The sequence below is a fragment of the Motacilla alba genome, chromosome 1 (assembly GCF_015832195.1).
Source record: "Motacilla alba alba isolate MOTALB_02 chromosome 1, Motacilla_alba_V1.0_pri, whole genome shotgun sequence".
NCBI classification, from domain to species: Eukaryota; Metazoa; Chordata; class Aves; order Passeriformes; family Motacillidae; genus Motacilla; species Motacilla alba.
The window spans coordinates 57,519,703-57,545,547 of NC_052016.1; the positions used below are offsets into that span (position 1 = coordinate 57,519,703).

Genomic DNA, 25,845 nt, shown 5'->3' on the forward strand with positions numbered 1-25,845 from the left:
GAAAATGGGGCTGCAACAAACACTGGCCTCTTTTACAAAAACCTCTGTGGCACTGGAGATGTTTCGATGGATGTCTTCATAGAAATCTATTGTAAGTTTTTGCTCTACCTGCATAACTCTTTGGTCAGTTTACTTAGAAACAAGGCATTTATACAGAATCTTTCCTTTGAACTGCCTTCCTTTAAAACAGGCAATATTTAAATGACAGGCATCTGTCTCATGATTAGATATTGACCTAATTACCCCATTGTACATGGCCTCCTGAAAACTGGAGATGCCTGCCCTCATGGTAACTGTGAAGCAGAGCAGTGCTACTTTCTGGAATTTCTATACCTTGACAAAGGAGGATGAACGATGCTGCTACAAGATATATCTGAATACACATTTCTATTGTTCTAGTGCAGTTTGCTATTGAAACTGGGATTTCTCCCAAAATATGTTTTATTTAAATAATTGAAGATATTATTTTATTTTGATATAGTATATTTACATGCTGCAGTATATTGGCAGAATTTCCATGGTTATACAGAAATAAAGGCCAACCTTAGAAAAATTGCTTAAAAAGTGTACCTGAAGCTCTGAGTTAATTGATGAGTTAAGGTGTCCTTATATTTTAGTGTCCTTATATTTTATTGTGTCCTTATATTTTTGTATCTATATTTAAAATAGCTGGGGGGTGAAAAAGTATTTAGTCATATCTGAAATCAGTAGGAATGAAAATAGGTAGATATGCATGCATTTTATTTTTTATATTCATAGCCCGGTGATGATTCTCATTTGTGTATACAAGGGTCTTGTCATCACTGGCTTTATACTTTGTTCTAGAGCAATTTGAAGTTTAGTATTGCACTTTGATATAGCAGACAAAAGATTAAATTTATTGGTTTCCCCTTGTGCCTCTTCCTTCAACTGAGTAATTTTTTTTTAACATTGTCAGTGTTAGCCGAAGGGAAAATAATATTTTGTAGGTTTCTTATGTAAAGAAACCCCAATATCAAAGAGAGACATCTGCTTTATCTCCAAAAGACAATGAGTGCACTGTCAGAGAGCAGTGAAATATGTTAAGTTGCACTTTAAAAAAGAGCACATGCTAGGCCCCCAGGAGTGCTCATTGTGCTGCTAAAGTCTAAACTTTAAATGTGCTAAGTATGTTTAAAATTTATCGGGTTGACAGAATGTTTATGAATACCTCAGTCTGTTAATGTGATGTTAATTCTGGTTAGAAAGTGTCTAGTACTGTGGTGGTGAGAGCACAGGGGCTGAAACAAGGATTGCTGAAAGAGCAGTAGCTAATTAGCATTTTCAACTATGTGTTAACCAGCGAGCGCCCTTTTCTGTGTGGCTTAGATTAAGCAATCACTCTAACAACACACCTCTTTTTCTTTTGCTGTATTCTAGTTACTTTTAAAATTTATTTTATTTAGGGACTGGATAAAAGCAACTTTAGGTGTTTTACTGTGATTTTTTTTCATTGCAATGGCTGAGATTGCAGTACATTGATGTAGTAAACCGCCTTATCCCGTATTGCTTCATAAAAAAGGATGGGATATGGTTTGAAAAAGGAAACAACTGTAGCTGGTATTTTTATATCAATTTTTAACATTCAGCTTCTTACCAACAACATTTAAACATTTACTCACTATTATGTCATCCAGACAAGTTAGATTCTTTGTTTACAAACAGGTGAAACAGTTTAATTTCAACAGGTAATCAACAATGTGAAGATTTTGCTTATAAAGTAAGAATTAAATATCTAATTTTAAATACTTTTAGTTTGATGCAGTTATCTGTTCTACAGGAGTGAAGCTTTTACTAGAAATGTTGACTCTTATTTGTTTGCTGACTACAAGAGTAAAGCAGGAAAACTTTTATTACACTTTTGAGTTAACACTCATCTCTGCAGTAAAGCAATTTTATATCTACCATTAAACATGCATTTAGAAACAGACATAAAGGGACTTACTCATACCTCAAAAGTGTATTTTCATGGTTTCAGCACGTTAGGAAGAGATTCTAAATGTATTTCCTAAATCAAAGTAGGTATAAATTGAATCCAGTTTAATCTGTGACTGCAGTATAGTCAAAAGCTTGTTGAAAAAACTGGATAAATACACATAAATCATCTTTGCCGCTGAAGAAATCCAAAGATTCAAAGTTTGTTTCCAGTCTAAAACTGAATGCCCCATTTTGTCTTTCATCTCTTGATTAATGTTGTTGCTGAAATTAAAAAAAAAAGGTACCCCAAGAGTTTCACTTCTCCTAATGATTCATTTTCCCCACCTTTCCTTGCCCTGGAATTCATCTTTCCTCTTCTGAATTTTGATTTGAATAGCTGCTTTTTATCTTCTTGGTGGCTGCTGAGGAGTGTAGTGATTCCCCAAAATAAATATGTCTGACTAAAGTCTGCCTCCTCCAGTGACTATATCCTCACTGACAAGATGTGAGTATGCTGAGTAACCAGCTTGAATTCCTCCTATAGTTTCCCAGATCCTCCTTTCATAGGCTAGCTTAGTGGAAGCAGTAACATTAAGGAAGAATTACAGCTAGTAATAACTATTAATTAAAACTTGTCAGTTAGCCCTGTGGTTCATTGTGCTGGTGCAAAGACAGACAGACCGCTGAGACATCCAGACCACTAGTTATGAGTCATTCAGTTCTGCTTAACTTGTCCATCTGCAGGGTCCTATGATTAATCTTGTCAGCCTTTCAGGGATTGGTGCTGGTGTAAAACTTCTGGAGAGAAAAAGTCTTACTTAGATCCTCTTGGTTTTCCTGAATCCTTTCAGAATTTCGATTCGTTCTTATATATTGTTCAAGACACACAGTCAGAACTTCATGCATTCACAAAGCTACTTGTTAAGAAGCCACTGGGGTGAAAGAAGTGGCACACATAATAAATGTGCACCATTTGAGAAGCCTAGAGTATCCTGTCTTGCCTCCAGTTGCCAGTCCAAAAGACAAGGTTTTCCAGACGTCATGTGTTGTGCAGATATCCTGATAGTCCAGACCATCCCAAATGGTACTGGGATGGCTCTGTTTGAGCAACTGAATCTTAGGTCACGCAGGGACATTAACCCTTCTCACTACTAATGCCATGTGTCAAGGTCAGGAGCTGCTTTCTTCTTTATAGGAGTGAGGTTCAGTGGCTGGAGGACAGGTATCTGCAGCCATTTGCGTTGTGGAGTTCTCATGACATTTGTACTGGCTCACAAGTTTGACAGAGATCTGCAGGTGACCCATACTCTTTTGTAGCAGCAGGTCCTGGTTAGGCAGGTTTTCTGTGGGATCTAAGTTGACACAAAAGCTACTCCAAAAGTTACTGGATTAAAGTTAATTTACTGTACAGTTTCAGTGAGTTTGCAATTGGGCATTCCTTTTAAAAGTGTGTGATTGAAATCACACACTCAGTCATTTCTATTATGTGTGCCCAAGCCAGAACATTTCAGGCAGGTTTCGCACAATGACAGAAGCCTGTAGTGGTTGCTTTTTATCAAGTATGCATAGAAACACAGCTGGATCTGACAGAAACAGTTGCAGACTGACTGGAAAAAGAAGGAAGAATTGCATATTCACATCTAGTCAAATTGTAATCTAAGCAGTTGTCTGAAAATTGTAAACTGGTACCTTCATTTTATATTGCTTATCCTGATGTGCTGCTTTCTGCATCCATCTAGAGGGCTGAATAGGACATTCCATCTTATTCCATAGCCTGTTGTCATTGATGCATAGTTCTAATCTCAGAATGGTTAAATTTAGTGGCCAAGCTTATAGCAGAGTAAACACAGGTTATCATGTAAGTGACTGAACTAGATTTGGGCATGAACAATCCAAATGTTTGATTTAAAAAGAATTTTGCAGCAATTGCTTCTAGCAAGTCTTCTACATTCTGGTTTTCATTTGCGAATATTATAGCATTCTAAGATACTGGTTCCATATAAATTTGCAATCCCTATGACAACTGTGTTGAGCTGAATACCTTCATATTACTCGTTGGTACCCTCCACTGATGGAGACTTTTCCACTTCCTTTGCTGTTGATATCTGCTGGTTGTTTTTTTTCTCACAGAGGAACTCACAATAGGAAAAGCGATCCACTGTCACATTTATCTGGAAATACCTTCTGAAGCCTTGTGATGTACCTGGGCACTGCAGTATCGGTCTGTTGTGAAACTGATTAAGGATCTTTCATTTTATATTTGCAACCATGGAACTGATATCTTTGAGTGCTGAAAAGAAAGAGGATTAGTTTACCTTCTAGAAACATTTCTTGTAATATACATTAAATAATTCTGTAGCAGTTGCTTAATATTTTCTCCCAGAGGGAGCTACCTTTTTCCTGCTCTAGCGTCTTTGAAGTGACTTTTCTTTGAATAAATTGGATGAGATCCCCATGATATGCTCTGGAGACCACCTATTCTTGTAGTTCACTCTTCTGCTGAGCCCACACTGTTCATGCACTTAAATGTGCCGAGCTTGGTAATTGCACCTTTCACCCACTCTGTAGTTTCTGAGTCACTGTGTTAAGTCTCCCAGGAGCACCATGTGCTCATTTTGTACAGTGAACTGACTGACTTCCTTTGGTTTTGCAATAGCATAACCTCTACTGCTTCTGGAGGGGGTAACAAAGTGCAAATGAAGTAGCCATGCTGGAACAGCATCCCCAGTGTGGCTGCCTATGTCAGCCTTTTTGAATGCTGCTGAGGTCAGGTTTTGTCCTGATCTCCACTTCTATGCCTTCTTTACCTTCTATTCCTTCTGCACCTTCTTTAAAAACTTGGTTAAAGGCTTAATCATATAACACCGATACAGAATGCTAGGGAAGAATAAAACTCGCAAAAGATCACAGCATATGTGAAATTGTAGGGCAAGGATCTTCTTATTAATTTTTATCATTCATCTTTCTAAGGTCATCAATCTATTCCTAAATATTTTTCTCCTTAATGTACCACTTGACCTGTTCATCAGTTCACTTAGAAGCGAACAGCTCCCAGAGTTACAGCTTATATTTGTATAATTCACTCTTTCGGTGGTGTTTGAATCTGACTCTAGGTTAATGCATCATCTGTTTGTGAAATTACATGGATTTTATCTGCCTCTGATAAATTTTTCCATGTTTAGTTGATATGAATATTGCATAAAGCTAGAGCACAGTGAAATCCGGGGCAGAAGATGCTTCTAAAATGGTATTGCTGCCCTGCAAATGTAGGGGGAAATTCTTCCCATCCTTGCCCTCATAACAAAATCCCAAAGACAGCATATGCTAAATCTGTTCTGCCAGATTCTTGCGTTTTTTTCCTACAACAGGTGTGGTTTATGGTGTAACAGAATTAATTGCTCAAAATCCAACCGTTACCCAGTAAATCCTGCTGTCTGCTTTTATGATAGGCCAGATTGGAGCATCAGAAATGCCTCATCTTCATGCAGTTATTTATTACTCCAGTAAGCTTTTTTCCATGGTTTGGGGGTATTTTTACTGCTTCTGTGGTTGATGGTCTGGGCTCAAACACTTTGCCATACTCTTGCAGTCTAATTTCTTTTGAGACTCTGAGTAGGGAAAAGCCTCTACCCATTCATCTCTCGTTGAACTTCTGGAGCTTTTAGGGCAGCACATTCATGCAACTCCGAAGTAATTTCTGACTGCCAGTCTGACTTTCCCAACTCTACAAACATGGATTTTCCAAATCCAGTATCATTTGATGTTCTTGTAATAATAGCATGACAGCAATTTCTTTTTGTCTGTCTTTTGGGAGCATGAAGTCACACTCAAAATGTTCCAGTACCTCTCCAGGAGTAGTTGGGTCAATTTATTTTTAATCTAGTGGTGTGCCCAGGGTTAATTATTAACACCAGAGCATCAGAGCATCTGTTCTGGGTTCTTCAAATGCAGGGATGGTGGTAATGAGTAACCTGATTTCTGTATCCTATAATATTCCTGCCAAGCTATAGGCTTTCTTCCAAGCTGGGTTTGTGGTTTAGCTAGTTAGATTAGGTCCAGCAAGCTGAAATCTTTTTGTCGCTTCCTTATCTGTCAGGTACACATATTGATGATGGACTTTAGTCTTATTTGTGTTTACCTCTATCTCTTGCTAAGAAAATTTTTCTTTCTAACCCACCATCTTGTTTTTTTAGCTTCTGCTAACTGCTCAGACTTTTCAAAGCAATTTTCTTCAAATGCTTCCACTAAACCATCAGAAGTACATTATTTCTCCCCGTGAAACACCTGGCTTAGCAAATTGGGAGAGGTATGTTGAGGGGCCGTATATGAACAGATGAATATTGGTCTTCCCTATATGCATGTACCAAAGAAACATGCTTGACATTAGGCACCTCTTCCAGAATTTTTACCCTTTAAGGTATGGGAGACATTTGCCTTTTTTTGTTTATTTAGTTACTTTGTTTATGTTTATTTTAGTTATTTAACCAAAACCAGTTTCCTTTTTTTAAGACTGATGTCGCTGAAGATTATGTGTGCTACTTTGGTTGTCCTCCTCACTGTTACTTCGGAGGGCAATAATCTCATTTGGCTTCTGCCTTAGCACAAGGAAGGGTCATGAATTCTGGGGTTTGGCCTTCTAAAGCTGTGTTCTGTAGTTTGACAGGTTCTGTCGGCAGTCCTCTTTTTCCTGCTGGTTTTCACTCTTTCCATCCAGTTTGTACAAACCTTCGTGAAACCGCAGGTTTGGAGTCTTAATGGATGCTTTCCCTTGACAGTACCAATACAAAGATTGGGAGTTTCGGTTTTTAGCATTCATTTACTCTCAGTGCTCTGACTGGGCATTGCTTTATCACTTTTATATATTCTATGTATGTTTTTGATATATCAGTTTTATGTGAGTTTTATGAGAGTTTTATATGCTTAACATTTTTGCTCACTGCTGATCATTCTTTCCAACCAGAATGTGGCTTAAAATCCACTAATGTTTCATTTGTTTCCCTGGCTAGTGACGTATTCAGTTGTCATAACAGTCACCATCATTCCCATTATGAGTTTCTCCAAAGTCATGGTGCTTTTTTTATCCTCCTTGTTTACGTGTCTGACAAGTATCAGCTCCTGCAAAGTGGAGTTTTCTTGGTTTGTTCTGTTGACTACAGCTTTGGCAGTTCTTTGTGCTTGCTTTTCTGGATTACAGCTAAGTTCTTCATGTGTTTTCCCTTGTATCCATGTTTTGTGTACTTGGGTATGGTCATGATGATTGGAGCCTGGCCTTTCTTGCAAGAGGTTCGTGTTTTGGTAGAGGACTTTGCAGGTCATTCTCAGTACTGGAGCTTTTGTATGTTTATGTATCTCCAGCATGCCCAAAGCAATTTTGATGGCAATGATTTTATCTTGGTCTTCCCCTAAATACTGCCTGAGCATTGTGTCCCAGATTTCAAGTCTTTTATCAGTGACTATTTTAGTTCACTCCAGTACTGCAAGATTGTCTCTAAATCACTCAAGAGTACTGCTTTGTACTTTTATCTTCTTTTTGTACTCTGTTTAAGAATCTCTCATATCTTTAATATTCACATGGGTCACAACATTCCTTGAACTATTTTGGTGCAGTTCCGTAATTAATCTTTTCTGTCAGAGGTAAGGAAAATGATTAAACACATCAAGTGTCTCAGAAGCACTTGTTGTCAGAAATAAAGCTATTTTTATCTTGTCTCCCATTGCTTCACAAAGTCAAATGCTGCTTAATTCTTTTCCAGATGACCTTTATATTTTCAGAGACTGTTTGCATCTCATGAGACTTGAAACTTCTTTCCCAGCCCACTTGTCTCTCAGTGCTTTAGTTTATTTGGACAGGATGTCGACTTCAGTGGTTGTGCCAGCCTGTCTGTGTGGTGAGTGGAATGGAACAGGCAGTTTTTCGTCTCGCTTGCTCATCTGGGCATTAAAAATGGTTTGAGTGAGTTGTGGCCCAGAGGTGTCCCTGCCTGAGGGAGTGCTTCAGATGCAGGTGATGGCAAAAATGAAATGAGATGAGTACCTGCCAGAGGATGTGTCGTGTGTTTGCACAGCCTCTGATGGTGCTGGTGGGTTTTGCAGAGTGCTCTGTGCAGTCCAGCTGCCTTCTCTATGGCTTCCATGCCCCAGGGTGCTGGCCCAGTGGGTGGCCTTTTCAAAGCAAGGTGAGCCTGAGAGAGGTTTAACTCAGGGCTTGCGGTGTGAAATCTCGGCTTTCTGGACTTCAAAGGAGAAGTTTCTGGCAGCAGCCACCTGACACAGTGGGATCAAGAGGTGTTTGTTTCCTTCCATCCCACTATGGTCACTGTGTCTCCGTGCTGCATATCTAACTCTGATAATGTTCATTATGCCTGTGCATACAGTGTGTGAAAGTAAAAGCCTTTCAGGACTTTCATCTGCTCTAAAATTCAATAGCAAAGTGTAAAAATAACTCTTACCTGCATTCTTATCTTTCAGGTTTGTTTTTTCCCCTTCTGCTAATATTTTTGGAGTACCTGCAATGCATCCTGGTGCCTGTGGCTTAGCTTCATGCTTTCAGGCTGCCTTCTCCCTTTCATTCTCATGCTGGCAGAGCTCTGTTTTGCCTAGAATGAGGAAAAATGATGTTCTATCTAGCCAGTGTGCCTTCAGACATATACTTAATGCTTTTTTGGGTATTTTTTTTCTGTAGAGGTGAGTATCACAATAAACAGAGGCACTTCTTCTGGAGTTAATACACCGGTCTATAACTTGGGGTATCTGGTTTAATTTGTCTTTTTCTGTGCATGTTGTAATATCTCTGTTTCCAGTTCTTAAAATAGGGATGATACTGTTTTGTGCCTAATGTGTGGCTGCCATGAATTCGTTCATGTTCATGTTCCAATGACCAGCACAGTGTGAAAAACAGTGGCTAATGGTTATTGAGAAAGGAACTGGAACAAAGGGTGTGGTTTAGATGTGTGATCAATACTTAGAGCTGTAATTCTAGCAAATGCTACATAGGATGGTTGTAGACTGGAAAAAGTTCACTTGGTGTTCTATATACCATTTACATAGCCTAATTCTATTGCAAAGTTGTTGAGATTGGTCAAAAATACTAAATTAATTGAAATGGTCATCTGTGGTAATGTTGGCTAACAGACTGTAAAAATAAAACTGGAACACTACATATTTGGGAAGGAATAATTGGGGAAGAGCAGAGTAACTATATAAATAATATCTATAAATATCTTGTGCTTTATATATGAAGATGTTATTTTACTAGTTTTGAAATATGGGAAAAACTGTAAGCAATTTCTACATATCTGTATCTGTTACTCAATATTAAGAATATGGCTTGATTGTCAAAGACAATGTTTGCTCAAAGTCTGTGTGTATAAAAGTGACTTAGGATCTAAGGGTGCAATTTAAATTTAATGTGTCATCCTTTTGTCGTAGCTTTTGATTAAAATACTTTTTTTTTTGATGATATAGGTGAAAAAACACATTTTCCCCTTCCAGGTACAAGGCACATTGTGACTAATACATACTAGATTTTCCCATGTCATTCAAATATTTATTTCCATTTTGGAAGGGCTTTTGATGTGGAACTGAATAATGATATTTTTGTTGGAAGTATATTATCCCAGTTTCTACTAATCAAAACCCCTTTGTACACCTTTTTCAATTAACTCTTCTCTTTGTATTGCTAAATCATAGAATCATAGAATTATAGAATCATTTAACTTGGGAAAAGTCATCCTCTCTAGGCAGCCTGTGGCAGGGCTTGACAACCCTTTCTTTCAGTGACAAAGTTTTTCCCACTATCCAATCAAAACCTCCCCTGGTGTAACCTGAGACCATTTCCTCTTGTCCTGTCACTTGTTACATGGGAAAAGAGGCTGACCCCCACCTGGCCACACCCTCATTTTAGGTGGTTGTAATGAATGATAAGGTTCTCCCTGTCCCTCAGTTTCTCCAGGCTAAACAGCTCCCTCAGTTGCGCCTCATCAGACTTGGGCTCCAGACCCTTCTTGAGCTCCAGATCTCCAGACTTGAGCTCTGTTGCCCTTCTGTGGACACACTTGAGCACCTCAGTGTCCTTGTTGTAGTGAGGAGCCCAGAACTGTAACACAGGATTGGAGGTGTCACCTCACCGGTGCCAAGTACAGTAACACTTTGCAATTCAGTTTCATTAATACACAAATAGACGGTTAAAACAAGATAATTCATCTGAGCGTGAAGAGCAAGATATTAGTGCAATTTATTTGTGAAATGAATGGTGTTATTACTGGTTCAGAAGACACTGAACTTAAAATTGAGAAAACTTGTTCTGGAGGAATGAACACAAATTATGGAATTGTGATGTTCCAATTAAAATTCTTGATTTACTCTTGTGAAGGCTGTGCATCATGATAGATGTAAATACTGAGAACTTGCAGAATAAACCATATCAGTGCCAGATTCAAGAAGATCTTAATGATCATGGAATTTAGAGGAGTAGTCAGGCAAACAAATGTCTTAATATTACTACATTGTCTACATGTAGTGATTCAGACTGTGTAGGTCTGTCCTGCCATGGAGTGGACAATCTCTGACACAGTAAGACTTTGTCAGATTATGAAGCTTGTGTGCCTGTGTTGAATTACTTCTGCTATCACTGCAGGACTTTGGTAGGACCTAGCCCATGCTATGACATTGCAGGTTTGTTTGGTTTTTTTTCTGCCTTGGAAATGTGTTTGACCCTTCCCAGGCTATTTATGTCTCCTGCATGGAAATGGCAGGTGTGACCTGAGTCTTTATAATTCTGGAGTGGCAACTAATTGCCTGTGTTAAGGCAGCTGGTGGAGCCAGAGATCTCCACTGGCTGTAGTGGGAGCTTGGGCTCACATATGGACAGTGAAATATAAGGTGTCTTCAGCTCAAAAGGAATCCTCCCCTAGAAATAGGATTCATTTGCAAATGATAATTTGCACCCTGCCTATGAGTGCAAATTATCGTTTGATGTATTCTGTAGTACCTCACGTGTCTCTGTGGAGCTAAGAGATGTGATTTAGGATTTTTTGGGAGACTCACAGCTTTCTTAAACTGGCTGGAATTTGGGCTGGAAGTCCGGTATGCTCTGAAGTCTCTAAAACTGTGTTAACCACCTAGTTTTAGTCAAATGAATTCTGTTCCAAATTTCCATATAGGCTCTCTGCTTTGTCACTGGCTTCTTCCAGATTTATTTCTATGTCGTTTTTGAATGCTTCATTAATTTACATCCACAGGGGACTTTAATGCACTGTTTTCTACGTTTAGCATTTTTAAAATGGAAATAATTCCACTTCATGCACACTCCAGAGAACAGACATTTAAGTGAGCTGCTTCTTGCCACCTTTCATGTGCCTATAGAATATATCGTGTCTAAACTGAGTAACAGGTTTTGTCATCAGTGGAGAGAGATGGACTTGCAAAGAGTGACGCACACTTCATATCTTAGACAACAGTCTTCTCATTTTCTGTAGAGGCAGACCAGGGGACTTAGAAAGTAAAGGTGAGTGAGATGATCCCGCATTGCTACACTTCATCTTTTTTCATTGCACTGCGAGAGTAAACAGCACTTTGTAATGCTTGTAGAGGGATAATCTGAAAAATTCTCTTTCTCCTTTCTTCATGGTAGATCCAAAGCTACTAAAATGCTGGAAGATCTCGCTCCACTGATGGGAAACAGGGAGGGCTGAGAGTTCTGGGAGCCACAGTCCTCAAGGTGTTCTGGGCAGCATACTTGCAAATGAAGATGACATAGATGAAATGATGTGTTTGAGAGTGTCCATGGTGGTATCTTAACATCTGAGATGGTAAACTGGAGATGAGTCACGTCCAACAGAGGAAAAATATACAACCCCTTTGTAAGAGAAAATTTGGGTGTGAAAATTTGAGTTGCAAGTGGTGACAAATTTGTTCCCGATGGCATTTTAAAAATCATATTTTAAGTGTTGGATGTTGATCCTGATGTGTAATGTCTTTTGTTCTTTCCTAAGCATAACAGAGCTTTGGTGTGAAGTAAAAGGAAGTCTGTACTTAGGTCAGCTCTCATTTTTGGCATGAGATTTTGAAGTTGTTACTAAGTTTCTCATGAGCAGCAAAACCCATTGTATTAGTACGGACAGATGGTCAGGCTGCATCATGTTTATTGGAGCTATTGATGTATTATAAATGAGAGCATCTATATGGAAGTCTGCAACTCAGAGCTTGATTCAGATATATGCACATAGGTGTGGACTGTGATTCACAGTTTCTTAGATTGTTTTCTTTGGTTTTTGGTGACCAGTCTGGAAGGGTGTGGATCTAGTCTCCTGTAGGGCCTGTGTCAGATCCGTGCAGTTGTTTTGTATACCCCTTGATGACTCAAAGGCAGCAGGTTTCTGTATTGGCGCTGCTGAATTGAGTCTTTATTATTGATTTTGCCTTTAGTTGTCCTTTACTTCCAGTGGCTTTTCTCTCAGCAATGATAATTAAAACTCTGCTAGAGCAGTAAAATGGTAGAATTTGCTATTTTCCTGGGTAATTAACAATGTTGATGTCAAAAATTATATTCCTAATAGTGCTGGCAACTGGAAGTGATTGTACTTCTAAGTTTAAATGGTAAGAGTGTATGAAAATAAAACTCTAAATGGCAGCTGTCAATAAATTGATGATAAAATTTGCCAACATGCCCACTGCATGGAGTGAAATTGTAAGGCTTTCTAGATGATTTGTATTTCAGGGAAGGCTAAAAATGCATGTGACATTTTGATATATGTTCATTTGATAGGCGACTTGGTGTGGTGAGAGTGGAGGTTTGTGTCAGCACATACGAACGAATACTGAATGATGAGTCTCAAAATACAAATGCAAACTGTTAGTAGAGTTACTAGGTAGCTTTTTATTTTAATGAGTGGATCACAGAATTACAGCATCACAGGATGTGTCAGGCAAGAAGGGATCACAGTGGTTCATCTGGTCCAGCCTCCCTGCTTAAGCAGGGTCATGATGGATCGCATTACACAGAATTGAAACCAGACAGTTCTTGAATATCTCCAGTGAGAGAAACTCCACAATCCCTTTCAGCAGCTTATTCCAGTGCTTGGTGATCTGTACAGTAAAAAAGTTCTTCTTTATATTCAGGTGGAACTTCCTTTGCATCAGTTTTTGCCTATTGCCTCTTGTCCTATAGCTCAGCATTGCTGAGCAGAGTCTGGATCCATCCTCTTGGCTCTTCTTTAGATACTTAAAGACACTGATGAGGTCCCATCTCGGTCATCTCTTCTCGTGGCTGAGCAGGCCCAGCTCCCTCAGCCTTTCCTTGTAAGAGTGATGCTCCAGTCCCTCACTCATCCTCGCTCTTCTCTACTGGACCCACTCCAGGAGCTCCGTGTCTCTCTTGTCCTGAGGAGGCCAGACCTGGACACAGCACTCTAGATATGCCTCACCAGGTTAGAGTAGAGGGGCAGGATCAGCTTCCCCGACCTGCTGGCACTGCTCTTCCATCCTAATCCACCCCAGGACACCAATGCCCTTCTTGGCCACAAGGGCACTGCTGGCTCAGGGGAAGCTTGTTGTCCACCGGGACCCCCAGGACCTTCTCTGCAGAGCTGCTTTCCAGGAGTTTTCCCCCAGCATGTTCTGGGACATAGGGTTATTTGGTGCAGGACCCTGTATGTGCTTTTCTGGAACTTCAGGCAGTTCTCTGCATCTCTCCAGCCTCTTGAGGTCCTTCTGGAGGGTTGCACAGAACTCTGTTGTATTGACCACTCTCCCACCTTTGTGTTGTCAAATCTCATATTTTTACATTTTCAACAATGACAAGAAAAAATAAGACAATTTCTACTAATGTATAGATTACAAAAGATTGAATATGGATTCACAGAACAGTCAACATTCTTTGATAAGCTAGGTTCTAAGAAAAGATATGTTTTAGATGGTGAAGGGCTCTGGAGAGATGGTCGTTTAGATGTGCATATGCTCACACTGTAATTCTGTGGCCACATGAGCAGAAATAGTATGGTAAATCGTCTCTGGTTTACTGCTGGCAAGACTGCCACTGGCATTATTATGTCCAATTCTGCTTCTGCAGTTGAAGGACAGATGATGACAAATGGGAAGAGAATCATAGGAGAGCAGTGAGAGTGGTTAAAGAGCTTGAAGGTAATGCCTGAAGATAATGCAAGGCTTCAGGAACTTAACATTTAGCTTTTTAAAGGAACATTCAGAGACTGTTAAAACTGACTCTGTAAGATCTCAGGAAAGAAATTTGGTACAAAATATGTTCTTATAGTAAAAGATAAAATTATACTAAGATAAGTGGTTAAATTCTGATGCTAGATATAAATAGTATATTTTAATAGATTAAATGGAATTATTGGAATAATTTTTCAGGACCTGCAGCAATTTTATTTTCACCATACTTTCTAAAGTCCAAATAGGTAGTTCTATATTCCTAAATTGTGTGTTCTGATTCAAAGAGTATTAAGTTCAAAGTTATTTCTTTGTTTTGTATTGTTTCAGAGTTTTGGGCAGTATTTTAAGGTTCTTTTTTTATATATCCATGAATCTGCAGATAAAGTGATATTCCTATAATGAAAACCTTTTTTGAAACATGTTTAGTTAAATGCATTTTCATTTTTATAAATACTGGCAGTATGTCTGAACTGAATAATATAAGTTAATAAAGCCAGAAGTGTGTTTAGTGCCTGTAATAGTATCCTATGGAGATGCTCTTTTCCCCAACCAACTAGGAATTTCTGGTAGATACATGGTATTAATATGGTATTAAGACGTAATTTAGTTTTGTAAACTATTGATGAATTAATAAGACTGAGCCCCAGTACTTGAGAATAATTGTGTTACTTAAAATGGATTTTTGGGTCCATTAATTGCAGCCTTTCTTTTCAACAGGCCCATGCTAAGGTCTGGCATCTCTACAATGACCATTTCCGTCCAGCTCAAAGAGGAAAAGTGTCCATTGCCCTTAGCTCCCACTGGATAAAACCCCAGCGTATGACTGAAAAGAATATAAAAGAATGCCAAAAATCCCTTGATTTTGTGCTTGGCTGGTTTGCTAAGCCCATATTTATTGATGGTGACTATCCAGAGAGCATGAGGAGCAACCTCTCGTCTCTGTTGCCTGAATTCACTGAGGCTGAGAAGAAGTATATCAAGAGAACAGCAGACTTTTTTGCTCTTTCTTTTGGAGCTACCCTGAGTTTCCAGCTTTTGGACTCCCACATGAAATTCCAACAGTTGGAATCAATAAGCCTGAGGCAGCTCCTTTACTGGATAAACAGTGAATATAACAACCCCCAAATATTCATTGTGGAGAACAGCTGGTTCGTTTCTGGTACCACCAAGAAAGATGATGCCAAATATATTTACTATCTCAAAAAGTTCATTATGGAAACTTTAAAAGGTAGGAATTTGTATTAATACATGCTTGAAAAAATCATAATGCAGTATAGCCCACAGAGGTGTGTTAAGGCACCAGGCTGAAAACTGATTTTAGTCTTTAGCATTCATCTTAGCACTTATGAAATGAGAGTTCAAATCCCTTTCCTGGGTTTATTCTTTACTTGAAGAACTCTCATATATGCACATAGCATTTGGTGAGCTTGATGCTGCTGTCCTTGAAGACAGTGGGAAAATTTTTACTGTCTTTGGTACAAGGAAGTGCAAGACATGTAAACTATATTCTCAGTGGCCTTAGGAGAATTTGCTGTATTAGATATTAATAGCTTCTTTCTTTATCTAAATGCATATGTACAAAACATAAGAATATATATATGGAAAGGTAAATACTATGCAATAGGAATTCCCCTGAAAAAAAAACATAAGGCTGAAATAGTACATTTTAAAATTAAATATTGTAACTTTTTCATTCTGCATCTTGCCCTTGCCCAGATTTTACATTTGTACAGCTGTGGGCATCAATCACAGTAATTTAAATTTCCATCAGTCTAAGGAGAACTGAATGGTTGAGGATATATAATCAAAGTAATCTGTTAACCTGTTATTTTTTCAAAACAGTGGGGAAAATATACCACCGTAGATAAGACCTATTTGCTGTTTTCCCGTTTCCTTCTGGAAAAGGAAAACAGTAGTTTTCCTAGTAGTTGCCAATAAGTTTTTGGGGTTCCCATTTCCACTTCCATTGTCTTTTAATTTTAAGTTTACAATTTATCAAGTGATTTACATGTCTACAGTTTACTGTTCTTGGTTTAAAGAGTATTATTGTATCTATTAGTTCAGATGAAATAGACATTGTGTTACATTGCCATTTTCGTATGGTGAATGAGAAAAAATTGGTTTCATTTTATTCTCAGCAGTAATGAAGATGCAGAGGACTCCCAAATTGGTTTCATCTGCTGTTCTAGAAACCTAATTATTGCAAGTAAATTAAAAGGTTAATAAATACCTGAGCAATACAGTAACTAACTGTTTCAAGTACAGTATCACTAGTTTGCATAAAGTCAGATGAAGAGCTCATCTTCATGAAGGGGTCATAGTCCAGTTACCCCTATTTCTGCTTAGATTTTAAATTGTTGGAAATACATGGATCTGTCTTTTAATCACAGCTGGAAGCAATCTCAGTTTACCAAGTGTCTTTCCATTTATTGTATCACTCAATAAATAATAATAACAGCAACAATAGTATTAAAAACTTATCATAAGACACTGGCACCTGCCTAAACCTTTAAAAAAACAAAACAACAAAACAAAGAAAGCAGAGACAGGCTGAGTCTGCAGGAGGGACTTTGGTGTCATTACAATGGAAAGTATTGCACCCAAATCTTCTGTTGTTAGAATCTGCAAAATCCAGTGTAAATACCAATGTTCTCCATGCAGTACCTTGGGGAATGTAGTTGAGAAAGATCCAAAAAAGGCATTGTGCTGGCTGTGAGCAGAGTTGTTGGACAGCATTAAAAACCAAACATAAAGGCACAAGCTTTCTCTCTGAGAGATGTAGATATGCTTATCCAGTGCAATAAAGTACTGTAATATGAAGATTTTTGAGGTATTTACCATGAAATTCACTACAGTGGTGAAGGGACAGTAAAATGACACTGGAGCTGTAGCACTGAGAAGCAAGGATGATTAATTTAGACATGGGGCCACATAACTGGGGTTTTTCTGCTTGCTAGCTCTTGCCAGGATCTGTGCCTGGTTGTGTGTATGCACTGGTTCAGACAGAGCTGCTTATTTCTGCATCTACTTTAGCAAGTAAGTGCAGCCCAGTTGGAGCAAACCTGTAGAGTGAAAAAGAATTGGTGTTGAGGGCCAGGTGTCCACACTGTATGTATTCCTGCAGCCCATTTCTGGATTAATTTTACCTCAAAGGAGCTCAGGCCATGCATTCTGAGTCCACTGTGTGATGTGAACTGAAGCATGGTGAGGGAGATTTGCTCAAAAGTGTGCTCCTGATTTCCCTTGAAGTGCTGATGTAGGTGTCTACTCTGATATTGCATGCTGTGCACAAACTCTGCACATTTTTTTTAATTAATTTTTTTATTTTCCTTTGGGAAAGGGTATTTATTTGTGATTCGCAGCCCTGTTTGCTATTTTTGGTATTTGTCTCTTTTTTTTTCTTTTTTTTCTTTTTTTTCTTTTTTTCAGGCACCATTTAGGGTTGATTAGAGTAAATAGAGCTGTAATATAAAGTTGTTAAATATTAATTAGAACCATTAATTGGTTGGAGACATCTTCTCCCATGCATGGGGATCTTACTCTGGGGTCATATTCACTTCCCTTCTCTGTGTCTGGTGCAACAAACAAATGGATTGTGCCTTGTAAAGCAGAGCATGTTGCCTGGAAGGGCTCCTCTGGGTCATGTTGACTGGTAGAGGTCAGGTCATTGTCTGGGGAGTTACCAGGTCTGAGTCTTAGGCAGAAAAGGAATAGCCAGACCCATGACAGGTTGGAACAAACTATTCTCAAGTCCAGAGGCAAAATATAGATCTTGGGCACCTTCCAGATGGAAGCACGGGCAGGGGCTTCACACACTTCCCCTTCAGGCACTGGGGTTGGAGAGCAGCTGAGCTGATGGTTTTGAAGATCTGTACTTGATATTTATGGGTCTGCCATGTTTCCTTTCATGACTTCTATACTATTGAGCCAAACAAGACATGAGCTAAAATGCTGTTTAATTTTTAACCAAGTTCTGGCAGAGTTCGGATCTGTACAGAATCACCCTTGTAGGCGTGCTCTGGGGGATTGCTCAGATCAGGAGTCACTTGCAGTGGTAGTATGGACAAGGCCACTGAGTTTCAGAAGCAAGGACACTGTAGTTTTCAGTCAGCCTTGTTTGGTCACCAACAGACATGAAGGAAAAAAGAAAGACATACACCAAAAGAAAAAGAGAGAAGAAAAAAGAAAAGAAAAAAGAAAAGAAAAGAAAAAAGAAAAGAAAAAAGAAAAGAAAAGAAAAGAAAAGAAAAGAAAAGAAAAGAAAAGAAAAGAAAAGAAAAGAAAAGAGAAAAGAAAAAAGAAAAGAAAAGAAAAGAAAAGAAAAGAAAAGAAAAGAAAAGAAAAGAAAAGAAAAGAAAAGAAAAGAAAAGAAAAAAGAAAAAGAAAAAGAAAAGAAAAAGAGATACATTACTTTTCATTGTGGTAATATGCAATCTGTGTGGGATACAGTTTTTGAGACTTCCAGACTTCTTGGAACTTCCAAACATTTTTCGAATTACTTCTTTCCTAGGTGACACTTAAAAGTTAATACATTTTTTAAAAAGGATTTGAGGAGAATTTTTACAAGGTGCTCAGGAAGTGTGGGAGTGCTGTGTGAAGTGATGACTTACAGAAGGGTGAGATGCTGTTCAAAGAATTTTTCACTGAGACTGGTTCACACAGTGGACCTGTACTGGCTTTTACTCTGCTGTATGGCAGATGTCATCATGGGTGCATGCAGAGGTTAGAAAAATAGTGACATTTGCCAAATACAAAAGAATGGTGCCTTTAGGAGGAGAAATATTCCATTTCCTTAGACATTTTCTCATGACCTCTTACAAAGGCTGGGCCAAATTTGTTCCTTATTTAATTGCATTGTTCCTTTAATTGATTCAAACAGGGTTACAATCAAGAATCCATGTGGTGCCTCATAACTGATTGTAATGAGGTACGTTAGTAAATGTACCGCAGGAAATTAGGATCTTGTTATTCTGCTTGCCTGAAATAATGCTTTCAGTGTTATTAGGCTGGTAAATATTATCTGTCTTTAGTCAGTATCCAGTTAGGGCTGACAGAAAATGGTGAGTAATAAAGATGAACTTTGCTGGCTACAGAGCCAAACACCAGTTCAAAAGAACACTTAAGAATGTGCTTAAATGCATTGCTGAATTAGGGTGGGTCTAATTATGTAATTAGAATTAGCACACTCTTTTGTGCTTTCTTGGAGCTGAGCCTTGCCCAGGAACATTTTGCTGAATCTCAGTGTTTAATACAGCTAAAAGGGAGTATCATTTGAAATCTTGTAATAATGCTAGTAAAACTAACAGATGCCAGTAGATCCTGACATTAACCTTTAAATCATGTGGTGATTTTAGAAGTCATACAGTTGACCTAGAACACGCACATATTTTTAGAAATCCTTAAATATTTGAGCCGGAGAATGCTGTGCCATAAAAGATGTAAAGAGACAGAATTTCCAAATAAACAGAGTCTTTCTGTATTATCACTTCTGCTTGGAATCTATGGTAATAAAAATTCAGGTGTACACCAAACATGCTGTCAGGTTTTTCCCAATATGTATTTGGAGTGAAGGGGGAGGAGATGAAAAGGAGTACAGCTTTTGTTTGCATACAGGTAGTGCTGCAGTAGCAGCTACCCTGGAGTGAGCTGCGGCATGAACAGAGCAGAGGGCAGTGCAGGGCAGTCACCGGCTCCGTGGCTGCAGATGGCTCCAGCTCTTCTCCGAGGCTGAGGTTTGGCACGTCTGATGAGCTGCTCAAACCACTGCTGCACAGCTTCTCTTTCTAAATCTTGCTTTAAAGCCAAGCCAGGTGCCTCTGCTGCCTCCTTCCATAATCTGGCAGCTCCCCTAATGCAGCTGAAATATGTTCCCTGAATAGGCTTTGAGGGGGCACTGAGATACTTATCTGACCTGTTGCATTGTTCTTACACACTAATGCTGCAAGCATTGCTAATAGGGTGTGATCTACAGAGAAAAATGAGCACCGTGCTGAGTTTGGGTTTGTTCTTTCCTCAGCTATCCGGTACGACGGAGTTAACGTGTTTGGCTACACAGTCTGGTCCCTCCTGGATGGCTTTGAGTGGCATAGGGGGTACAGCATTAGACGTGGACTGTTTTATGTTGATTTTCAAAGCCATGACAAGAAGCTGATGCCCAAATCTTCTGTCTTGTTCTATCAAAAGCTGATAGAAAAAAATGGCTTCCCACCTTTGCCTGAAAACCAGCCCATAGAAGGAATTTTTCCCTGTGGCTTTGCTTGGGGAATTGTTGACAACTACATTCAGGTGAGTCTGATAATAAAGCCGACAGGCTGTCCAGCCGGATCAGTGCACAAGTTCACTGTGACATATTTGCTGAATGGAGTGTCTTTGCCACAGTGCTGCAGGCAGATGGGAACAAGGCTTTTGAGCCAAACTGTGTGTCTTGTCATTCTTCACCAGACTTGCTGTGTGTGACCAAGGCAAACTAGTCAGATTGAGACACTATAAATAACATTATAGAAAAATGTATGGAAATGGAAAGGAGTCTGATGCTTGTTTTCCCTGAACATAGGTGATCAGTTATGGGAAGTCAGCTCTTTTCAAAGTGAAGTCAATTAAATCTGCTAAACTGTAAAATGCATGTTTTAGAAAACTTCCTGACAACTCCTAAAACTCCAGTGCCATGTTTCTATATCTTATGCATATACATCCTGGTGCTGTTCTTAGAAAGATTTTATATAACAGGAAGTGAACAATATTAGATTTAAATGATAGTTCTGTATTCCTTCTAGTTCATTTTATGTTATACTGTGTCTGATGAGGGCCTGCAGTGCCCTGCACAGAACCTAGCTAGTTCACAGTCCTCAGTCTTTATTTCAACTGATTTGATACTTTGGGAGAATGTTTCAAATTATAATACTTTATAACATGACAAAAAATTCTACCTTAGTTGTGATCACTTTAACTGTTGGGCTCTGTAATTTTCAGATGCTGTTTTGGGTTGCAGAGCTCTAACCACAGTAAAGGGGTGTAAATTCAAAGCCAAGGCTTCATCCAAAACCAGAATTTTTAATTTATATTTTCCACAAAGGCAGAATCTTTCTTAAGGCTTGAATGTGAGGAGCTTGTTTGTTTTTTCTCACTCCAGAAGTAAGATTTGGCTTTGTTCTCTTGAGAAATAACACAGCCTTCTTACCTCATGCACTGATTTCCAAGAAAATTCAAGTCATCCTCCTAGCTCTCAGATAGATTAGGAATTGGAAATGGAATTGCTGCTTTTGGAGTCAGTAACAACTATAAAGTTGCGGAGTCAGTCAGCCTACAACAGCTAAAAAATCCCTCCCATCCCCAAAACCTTCAAAGCTGAATATTTTCGTTTCAAAAGGCCATTCAAACATTTTGTGCTCTAAGGCTTAGGTTGTTTGATTTGTAGATGCATCACGGTGGAAAAACTGTTTTGACAGCATTCCCACATTATTAGTGGCAATGCATGCTTTAGTAATCTACAAGGGACAATTCTCCAGAAAAGCAATTTCCCTCAGACATGCTGTTTTTTATTACTTTCTTCTACAAGCACAGTACTGACCTCTCCGGAGAAAATAGCAACTGATTTTCAGCAGCTTCTTTTATACAGTCTGCAGAGCCTCAGCTACAAGTTGAACACTGGTTGTAGGCTGACACCTGCTTTTCAAACAGAGGGCAGGACAAGGAATCTGAACTCAGGGGGAAGCCGCACACCAAAGATTAAAAAGAAATAGAAAAGGACAAATAAAGACCATGGTACCACTATCCTGTGGTTTGGATCTAGAAAGAATTACACAGATTATGAATGAGGAAATTTCACACTGTGCCTTATTATAAGTAGTTCAGTTTTTCATTTTCTAATCCTTACTGTGCTGGTGATTTTCATGAAAAAGTGAAAGTACAATTTTGGGTGACCCTGAGAAGCTCATCTTGTACTGTGTTACTGTGTGTCATACAGGCAGTTGTGACATCTGAAACCCTAAAGCCTTCTGGGAAATGCATTTTCTGTTGGAGTAGCATACAGTGGGTTTACTCAGAGGCCCAAAAATTTGATTCAGACCTCAGCAGCCTGCTGAAATAACTTGGAAATTACTTCAGTATGAATTAAATATAAAAGGGTGTCTTCAGCAAGAAGGAAAAAATTTGCTTGTCCACTAAATTTTTGCTAAAAATCATGTGCAGAGCATTACTCATCTTTCATCATAGTCAGGAAAAGAACAGAACACAGAAATTATGTTGTATTCATTATTTCTTCTCATGCGTTCAGGGAGTGGTGTTGAAATTGACTGTACTGGGTAATTCACAGCAGACAATCTCTCTGTATACCCTCCTTCAAAGAAAAACATTTTAAAAAATACTGTAGTCTTCACTGGAGATCTTCTTCTCTGGATATCTGTTGCAGACTTAGTGCCCTGTCCCTGAGCAATCCCTTGTTTCTTTTGGAAACTGGAACAACTTATAGAAGACATAAACATGATGACCATTAGCATAAGCTTTTTGGGAAGGTAGGGTGAAAATAATATATAGATTTGGTACTTTTCTGACATCACTTGTTAACAGAAAAGTCATTCATTCATAATAGCCCAAGATGCCAGTATCAGAGATGCTAAATGCAATGTTTTGATTCAGGATATTCTTCCACTAGGCTGTGTCTGATGGTTAGGATGTTCCCATCTACCTGGAACAAACAGCTTGAATCTGGTATGTTTCCTATTCCTCCTAGGTAGACACAACACCCGCCCAGTTCCTTGACTCCAGTGTTTATGTGTGGGACGTTCACCAGACGAAGAAGCTCATTAAAGTGGATGGAGTTTACGCCTCGAAGCGCAAGCGTCACTGTGTTGACTTTGCTGCTATCAGGCTGCAGGTCTCTCTTCTGCAAGAAATGCATGTCACACACTTCCATTTTTCACTGAAATGGTCTTTAATCCTTCCTTTAGGTAACCTTTCTCTAATCAACCACACACTTATACATTACTATCAGTGTTTTGCTAGTGAACTTCTCAGGGTTAACATAACTCCTGTTGTTGCTTTATGGCAACCTATGATTGAGAATCAAGAGCTTCCAGTTTCTCTTGCCAAATACGGTGCTTGGGAAAACACAGAAACTGTTCAGGCTTTTGTTGAGTATGCCAGATTCTGCTTTACAAGTCTTGGGGACCATGTGAAATTTTGGATCACCATGAATGAACCATCTGTGAAAAACCTGACATACACAGCAGGGCACAACCTGTTGAAAGCCCATGCGAAAGTCTGGCATCTTTATGACAAAGAATTCAGGAGATATCAGAAAGGCAAGATATCTATAGCTTTGCAAGCTGACTGGGTAGAACCAGCTTGTCCCTTTTCCAGGAATGACCAAGAAGTTGCTGACAGAATTTTAGAGTTCGACATTGGCTGGCTTGCAGAGCCCATCTTTGGGAATGGAGACTACCCAGAGGTGATGAGAGCGTGGCTTCACCGAAGAAACAGTGTTGACCTGTATAATTTCCACTTGCCTTACTTCTCAGAAGATGAAAAGAAGTTAATACAGGGCTCATTTGATTTTTTTGCCTTGAGTCACTACACTACTACCCTTGTGGGCTCAGAGAAAGAAGATGCAGTAAAATATGACCACTACCTTGAAGTTCAAATGCTCAATGACATCACGTGGCTTCACTCTCCCAGCAGAGCTGCAGTAGTGCCCTGGGGACTGCGTAAATTGCTCAAGTGGGTGAAATCAAAGTATGGCAACGTCCCAATTTATGTCATGGCTAATGGGATTGACGATGACCAGAATATGGTGCATGATAAGCTCAGAGTGTATTACATACAAAATTACATCAATGAAGCTTTAAAAGGTAAGGAATCACAGATGGTTTATATGTCACGAATCCCACTATTAGTGTACACTGTGGGATAAAGTATGCTTAGCTTTATAATACATGTCCTCTGTAGAATACTCCCTAAATGAGATGTTACTAGAGTGTAACAGGTATTTTTCCCCTAAATTTATGATTGATTGGTGTTACTAAACATCAGGAAGACTGACCTCGCTTATATTCTGCGTAAGAAGATTTTTATGGATTCAGTAAATTTAAATAGAAATTGTGTGAGTATCTCCACATGTATTTACTCAGATTTTCATCTTACTACACTTCTACTGTTGTTTTGCTTTGCTGCTTCTCTCCACTGATGTGCCTCAGGGCTGGGTATCAGTTCTGTTCCTCAGTTGTCTCTGTATCTTATCCAACAGTGATCTTATCCAACAGTGATCTTCATAATAATTCAGCTGTCTACCTCATTATGCCATTTCCTGGACTGTTTCCTGCTATTCAGAACACATACCAGTTCTTTTCTCTGTCTCAAAGACTCATAAATTATAAGGCAAAAAGCATTTTGAGTCATCCTGTCATAGAGCACATGCTGTTTTTTCAGAAAAGCACAGGACCCAAATGAGATAATTTTTACTGATGAAGAATCTTTGGCACCTCACAGTATGTGTGTACATATAGATATATAAAAATCTCATTTCTACTATTAATTGCTCTAGCTTCAGCTTTAAGCAATTTCGTTGTGCATTTCCACATGTATTTTATCTCTGTAGGTATTTGCAGACAAGACAAGCCATCTCTCTTTTATCTCTTTGATAAATAATACAGACAAAGCTCTTTGTGTCCCCTGCTATAAAGCATAATGTCAAAGCTCTGAGTTATTAGGTTTTTCCCTGCATGCTGATATTTCTCTGAGAGGGGTAAACCCACACCTGGACGCACTCTTCTTGTCCCAGCCACACTTAGGCAGGTATAACAAAACCTCTTACCCTCCTCATTTCTACATGCAAGCAGGCTGTTGGCCTTGGCCATGGCACCAGGTTGGTTACACAGCTTCTGTGGTGATTTACTGATATTTTAAACTCAGTTACAGATTTCTTCCCTCTCTTTGAAGCAGGACTGCCTCTTCAAAACTAGGTCTGCTTGTTCTTCACATTTGGTCATGTTCAAATGCCTGCTGCTTGTTTGTGCAAACCTTGCTACACTAGCTAAGTTGTGTCTCTAGTCTTTGGGACTTGCAGACTGTGAGAAAAAGTTTTACATTTATTTCAGGTTGCTGATATATTTAAGATCATTAAATAACTTAGCACTAAAAGCCGAGCTCTATGAGCATGGTAGAAATATACACACTGCAACACTTACTTGCCTTCAATTACATTTCTAGACTTCTAGTTCTATTACTTAATTCTACTTGAGACTAGTTGAAATCTGTTCATTATGGCTTTCCCTTGACCTCATAACATTCTATTTTCTTGTTCCAAATGCCATATAATATCAAGTCATTTGCCTCGTGAAGCTCTAAGTATTTAACATCAAACATCATTACTTTTATTGATCTGCTGGTCTCAGAAAAAAAAAAGTCAAGCTATTTTGACAAGATTTATTTTTCATAAAGCCAAGCTGATTGGTATTAATCATGTATTATCTCCTAAATTTTATATTTATCAAGCTTTATATAATCTGTTCCACTCTTTTGATAGGTAGTGAAGGATGGCTGGCAGTTCCTGTCCAGGGTATTGACTATTTGCTTTAACTTCCTCCTCTGTAATTTCCACCTCTTTTGCTGATTACTGAACATCAATATTAAGTGCCCAAGAGTTCATTCTCCACCTTTTTGTATCATTGAATGCATGTTTTATAAATCTATAGTTCAAAATATTTTGGCTATATTTGGGCTTGTGGTTTCAAACTGTTTTTTTTT

The 25,845-nt window shown here is 38.8% G+C and overlaps 1 protein-coding gene across 3 annotated transcripts in view; it reads left to right on the plus strand.

Moving 5' to 3' along the window:
* The window catches only part of KL (klotho), a 48,829-nt gene that overhangs the window by 17,524 nt on the left and 5,460 nt on the right, over positions 1-25,845 (plus strand). For 2 of the 3 annotated variants that reach the window (XR_005257046.1, XM_038137670.1), the window contains exons 2-4: positions 14,824-15,334; positions 20,123-20,391; positions 22,835-23,951. Coding sequence is in view for 2 of the 3 variants with exons in the window: in XM_038137670.1 (XP_037993598.1) it covers positions 14,824-15,334; positions 20,123-20,391; positions 22,835-23,951 (1,897 nt within the window). In the remaining variant the exon portion in view is untranslated. Of the gene's footprint in view, positions 1-14,823; positions 15,335-20,122; positions 20,392-22,834; positions 23,952-24,132; positions 24,193-25,845 lie in introns of those variants that run through there. The other variant, XM_038137679.1, reaches the window with a different exon arrangement.